This window comes from Pholcus phalangioides, unplaced genomic scaffold (genome assembly GCF_987345545.1).
Source record: "Pholcus phalangioides strain wild (caught in Gottingen) unplaced genomic scaffold, Ppha-v1.0 ptg000008l_1, whole genome shotgun sequence".
NCBI classification, from domain to species: Eukaryota; Metazoa; Arthropoda; class Arachnida; order Araneae; family Pholcidae; genus Pholcus; species Pholcus phalangioides.
The window spans coordinates 44,645,653-44,652,161 of NW_028301601.1; the positions used below are offsets into that span (position 1 = coordinate 44,645,653).

A 6,509-nucleotide genomic window follows, 5' to 3' on the forward strand; every position below is an offset into this window, starting at 1 on the left:
AAAGGCATATATTCACGTCTGAAACGCATTGTTGGAAACCACGGTAACCAAAGTAAACGTTCCGAAAGTAATTGTTGAGGCCCCAAAACCAGGCATTTGCCCAGCTCTGACGAATTTTTAAAGTAGCCTACGGTTCAATCCCGGACCTGTTTGGTATATATGCAAAATCTGGCGACGATCGGTCTAAAACTGTAGATTTGTATAAAGAACATACATACATACTTTCACATTTATATATAAGATACCTCTATATTATCCGTTTGATCATGCCGGTGTTAAAGTATATTAATTCAATTCGTAATTAAATTACCCTACGACCACCGGAATGGTGATCAAAGTAGATAAGATGCGTGATCAAGGAATTCAGTTCAACGAAAGCCATTGTGTTCCAGGCAATAGCGTCAGAGCCGGGGTGCTGCGTGTGCTGAGCACCCACGGTAATTCATGGCATGGAATTGACCACCCACTGAAATGCAGAAATCAAAATTTCCTTCGTAAAAATCAAGACGAGCACCCATAAGTTCCAAACACTTCCCACGCCCTTCAGATGCCAGTAGAAAATCGACGAAAAGAAAAAAAAAAGTGAGCAAATCTTTCGATTCCAAAAGATTTCATTACAGGCGCGAATCCACATAGGGGTGATGGACTTCCTAAGAGCTGAATAATATGTGAAAAATTGGTCCGTCTCGTGTAATCTCGTGTCGATCCTACGGTCCTACACGCAGGGCCTCAACTAGATACTTCGTCAGCCGGGCCAAGCAAGCATTTCGGCGCTATATCTAGTCCAGTGCCCCCCAAGGCACCAGACCTGTCTGCTCCTCCCTAATTGCGACCCTGCCTACACGACACATCGCCCTGGATCTCCGCCTGTTTCTTTACTAGTGATTAAAATCTGCGTATGCGAGTTATAAGCCACTGCGGCTTTTCGATGACATTTCCTCGAAGTAGTAACATTTGCATCCGCGGATTTTTCAGGATGGCCCGACCTGTCCAATTCAACTTCAAGATGGTTCCACATTACATGGTAAAAGTGGGCCTGCATGCTGGTAGAACACGGGTTTCTTGATAGCTGATGGCGCGCATCCCATAACAGTTCTGGCAAAATCTCTTGAAACTGAACTTAAGTAGTTAAATTTTCATTAAAAATTAAACCACCTTCGCTATTTCAATTTGACTACACACACACACAAATTCTGAACAAAAAATAGTTTTCCCTGGAGGTGGCAACCAATTTTTCTTCACCTCGGCATAACATCCACAATCTTTCCTGGGGAAATACTTTTCCGCGAGCATTCTTCCCCTTCTCGAGTGATTCTGACATCTCTTTTCGTAACACCTTACATTTATATTGTTCACAAAATAACTGCATGTATTGTGTGTTCTTTGTTGCAGATTCTTCTCATCACAAATCCATATGCCGCAGTTGGTTTACTGGGTGCAATCATTCTCTCTGCTGGGATAGCATCAGTATGTTTACCTTTGGAAACCAGAGGAATGATACTTCCGGTGAGTAAAAAAAACTATACATTAGAGCAGTGGTTCTCAACCTGGGGCCATATGGCCCCCTTGCGGTCCTGGGATATTCTAGGGGGGGGGGGCACGGGAGAAAATCAGAAGAAATGTGATCCACGACAGGTGGTGAAGGGAGTCATAGAGAGCTGTAAAGAGAAAAGCTTTATAAGTAAAACATGGTTGAAAAATGTTACTTCTTTCAGAATTCCTCAGATCAGTCCATAGAACCAGCGGCATCTTAACCCTTGGGTCTATGTGGGCATGACCAGGGTCTTCATGTCTATAATGGAGGGAGAGGGACTGCACTATATGGGATCTGGTACTATATGATTTTCATATGTAAGAACAGCTTACATGTGAAAATCATAGTACCAGCTTAGTATGGAGGGCCGCCAGAGCAACGGTTGATGTGCTGGGAGGGTCGATTTATTATGCATGTTCGTTGGATCGTCCCGTATTTTACACAGACCCATTTTTACCATATAATTTGATGCATGGGAGAGATGATAATCCATCATTTGAATCCGTGCCTAGCCAGGATTCTAGAGATTGCCCTGATTTATTAAAATTTCGTTCATAATAAAAAAATAGAAAGTACCTCACTCTTGGATGAGGGTGGGGGGGGGGGGGGCACGAGAGAAAAATGTGATCCGTCAGGGGCCACGAACTGAAAAAGGTTAAGAAACACTGCATTAGAGTATTAGGAAAACACGTCATTCTTCGCTTCAGAGGTAAATGTGATGCAAAATATTTTGTGAACACTGCCATCAATTAACTTTTTCTTTAACAGGACTCCCATGAGCTTGATAACATGAAGAAGCAACCAAAGTAGAACTATGGCGCTGCATTTCGTTCTTGATCAAGAAATCAGCAGTTTCCGAATAAACACAACCATTTTGTAACATTTATTTCATTGTGCATATCTAACTCATTGACGTCGTGCCTTGCCGCACAAAGTGACGTTCATAACTCTCTCTACCTGACTATGGAAATACCAGACCAAATACCAATTCGTATTTAGTCCTTGCTCTAGAAAAAGATACCGTACAAGATCTTGTTATCACAGAGCCCCCTGTGTACTTGAGGACTCTGGTTGGGACCATGCTGTAAAAGACTGCCCCGATCTGACTACAACTAGCAATATTCATGTTGATATCTCTACTGTTGACTTTAATTAACAAGAGTGTTTGAAGATGAGGATAATTTATTTTATTTAAAAAAAGCAGAGAGAATGACCAAATGATTTGACATCCGTGTTGGATTGCGGGGTGACAACGGGTGGCGGAACCGTTTGCGAGCCGCAGGCCCGCGCCGAAAAGAGTTCGGCCTATATGTGTACTTACTAATAAAGTCGTCGGAAACGTGAATGATGAAAAAGTATGATTGCTTGCCATATATGATAAACTGATGTCAGTTAATGCTTACGTCACTCCCTCACCAGCCAATGATATCACTGTGCCTTATGAAAATTAACGGCTCGTCTGAAGTACGGAGGAATAAGGCCCAGAACAGCCAGCGGTTGCGATTGAGAGGAATCGACAATCTAGTTTTATTCTGTAAGCGCATAGACCCAGTTACAACGGTGGCGCCGTTTTTGCAACCGTGAAAAAATCCACATGTTCTTTGGCGGTTGGGGTAACCGCAAATCTTCCATCATCTATTGAAAAGGTTTGAACCATAGGCGAAGATAGGCCTGGAAGTCTGGGGGGGGGGGGGGGCAAGATGATGATGATGTCAATTCATATGTGCATATATACATTAGATCAGTCAACTTTGCCTTTGACGCTGGGGCGGAGATGCGTGGGGGGGGCCCCCCCCCACGCATCTCCCCCCATGGTTTGAACACCCTCATAACGGCACGGCTGGACTCGCGGTTGTTGTCTCCCATATAGACAGTTGTTTGACAAGTAGGTTTTTACTACATCTACTGCTAGGCCACTACATCAGTGGACAAAGGAATTGCTCTTCTTTTCAGGTTGCCAGAAAAATGGGAGACAAATTCGAGGAACTGAATGGTGAAGTTCCATTCAAACAGAAAATAATTCTTTGATTGGTGCTCTTGAACTGATAACAATAAAAAAAACGAAGAAAAAAATTAAATTTTTCTAACTAATAATTTTTTTTTTTGGTTTCCTACATGAGCATACAATAAAAATCGGTTGTAATGATATTCATAAAGTAGCGTGATTACGATGTTAAAACTAAGTTACATATTTTAAAATACTTGAATAAAATGCATTGGATCCCGCTTATATATATATATAACGTTTTAGCAAAAAAACCAATAAATACCTCATCCAAAAAAATATAAATTACCAACCATTTGTAATAAATTAATAAAAATTATCAGACTTGAAAATAAATAGACATCTCAAGGAAGAAGTTTTTACATATTTCCAAATTCCATATCAAATTTATGAAATATTCATTAAAAATATAAGTATACACTCAAGAGAAAATATGTGCCTAGGTGCTGAATTGTGTGTTTTGCTTTCATTACACTGCCTTTTTTGTATCGTATGTGAATGTGCCTGTGTTGTTTTTGCAATGAAAAAAACCGTTTCGACAAAACGTTGTATGCGGGTAATATCGAAGAGTGCACTCAGGCAATTTTCACATCTACCGTTAATTTTTTAAGCAGATTTTGATTTATTTACACACACTGGTCTATTGTCCCGAAAGCTGGACTGGAGGGGGCGCCGAATTCACCTTTACATTAGGGGCCGTTCAAGTATTACGTAAACAAATTTTTGGCCATTTTTGACCCCCCCCCTTGTCAGCAAAATTTCGTCATCAGCTCTGCCCCTCTGAATCCAACTCATATTTTCATAAAGGGTGATTGATGACGTAAGCATTATCCAAACACCCCCCCCCCTCCCCCTTGTGATCAAAAGTCAGCAAATCGGAACCCCCCATCGATGACGACGTAATACTTGAACGGCCCCTTACAAGGGACGCCAAAAGCGTGCTTGCCCCAGCTAACAAAGTATTTAGCTGCAACCAGTGTCGTAACTAAGCAGGTGCATCCGCACACGGCCCACTTAGAAGGGGCGGGGGAGCCCAGAAGGGGCCCTAAATACAAATTCTTGAATATAGCACAGGAATGGCTAGTTACGACACTGGCTGCGGCCCTGTACATACCTTACAACATAAAGTGACGTAACTACATGCTTGGTCAGCCGGACAAGCACGCATTGCGGCGCCATCTTGATACATTGAAGGAGAGATGAAAGGTTAAAATCTGCGCATCCCTCTGGTTCGGAGTCCGGGCAGTAGACCAGTGGTTCTCAACCTTCTCAAGCCCACGGCCCGGTTTCATTCATTTTTGTGAGTCGAAGGTCCGGTCAAACACAGGATCAAAGAAAATGAATGAGGGAAAATGAAACGGCTAATCACTCGCGGCCCGGTATGAATGATATCAGGGCCCGGCGGTTGAGAAACACTGCAGTAGACCCACCTGCTCCTTCCAAGTTGCGGCCTTTGAAAATGTTATTCAACTAGCAAGTCATGATATAGTATAAAAAAAATTGTGCGATTTGGTCACGAATTGTAGGAGCGGTTAAAAATGGGTTAACTTGTAGGTCTTTCTTGTGTTAACTGCGAAATAATTTCAAACGAAAAATATTGCATCAAAAAATTAAATAATTTCATTACTAATAATTTCATTTTATCATCATATAATGCAATTTATGAACACGAATATGCACGCTAACAGTAGCCAACTTTAGCTTGACACAAAATAATTTAGCCAATCCCGAGATGTCACGTGTCATCAAAAAAAACCCGATCGCTAACCGTAGAATGTTCTCGACACGAAATTCCGCGGTTGCTGATATCAACTGCAGCCGCCGAACCGTAGTGTGTAATTAGCTTAAAAAGCGTTCTTTCAACACTACACTAAAATATATTTCTAGTGTGGTGTTGGTTCTTCGCGGAAAGAATCGTTTCGCGGCAGGCAGGAACAAACTTTTTGGCGCCCTTTTCCGAAATTGCAGGCACACTGAAATAAAATTAGCTATTTTGGCTATTTGGTGCAGAAAAATACGAAAGTACACTATTGGAGCAGGATGGCGCAAGATGTTAATTTTGGCGCAGAGTTCCAACCCCTCTGAACCATTCTTGCAGTTCTTTATTTTTGTAGAATTTATATTAAAAAAATGAAGCTTTTTTGCAAACAAAATTCTAGGGAAGCGTTTTTTTAAGTACATGAGGCCAATCACATCATCTCTGTCAAGCATATTTATTATTTTTTCATAACAATTTCAAATAACAGAATTTACTTGAGTTTTGCTTCAATCCATTTGTATCAACATTATAAGTTTTTTTAACGGTACAATAACAATGCAAATTGTGAGTTTTTGTTTTTAAAAACTTTGACAAGGGAAAAAAAATCACAATTTAAGCACGTATGTGTTGTAACACAGGAGTCTTCAACCATTTCCAAGTCAAAGTACCATTATTCCTATCATTAGAGAAAGAGCACTCATTGATGACTCAAATCTATGCTAATCCTTGAATGGAATTTCAAGGATCAGCATGGTAATTAGGAATAAGAATTTTAGGGTGTTTTTTTCAAAATATATTTCACTTTGCTGTCAATTTGCAGATTTGACACACTTCTTGGAAATAATTCTTTGAATTAAATAAAACATAATATTCCTGTTTAAGAGCTATCAATCTCATTTTTATGACTAACAGCTATATCCACATTATCAAAATATATTCCACTACCAATAATGGACCCTGATGGCAATCTATTGGTTAAAAATTCTCTCCGGATATGAAGCAGGTTGCAGTTTTACACTAATGTATCATAATGTAGTTAATATCAATAATGGCCATTGCAATAGTGATAGATTTTACTGCATTTTCTAATCCCATAGCTGCCAATTTTGGAAAATGAGAATTGGGAAGGAACAAAAATAAAAACAAGGAGTTTTTTTATTAAAAAAGGTAAAATTGTAGAATTTTTGATTAATTAAAGTTTTAAGGATTTT

At 40.1% G+C, this 6,509-nt stretch overlaps 1 protein-coding gene across 1 annotated transcript in view; it reads left to right on the forward strand.

Annotated features, from left to right (window-relative positions):
* Window positions 1-2,420, forward strand: part of LOC149084358 (synaptic vesicle 2-related protein-like) — a 43,279-nt gene extending 40,859 nt beyond the window's left edge. Inside the window, exons 14-15 of the mRNA XM_089234738.1 lie at window positions 1,393-1,506; window positions 2,303-2,420. Of these exons, the coding sequence (XP_089090864.1) occupies window positions 1,393-1,506; window positions 2,303-2,344 (156 nt within the window). The 3' untranslated portion in view covers window positions 2,345-2,420. The remainder of the gene's footprint in view (window positions 1-1,392; window positions 1,507-2,302) is intronic.
* Window positions 2,421-6,509: the final 4,089 nt, after the last annotated feature.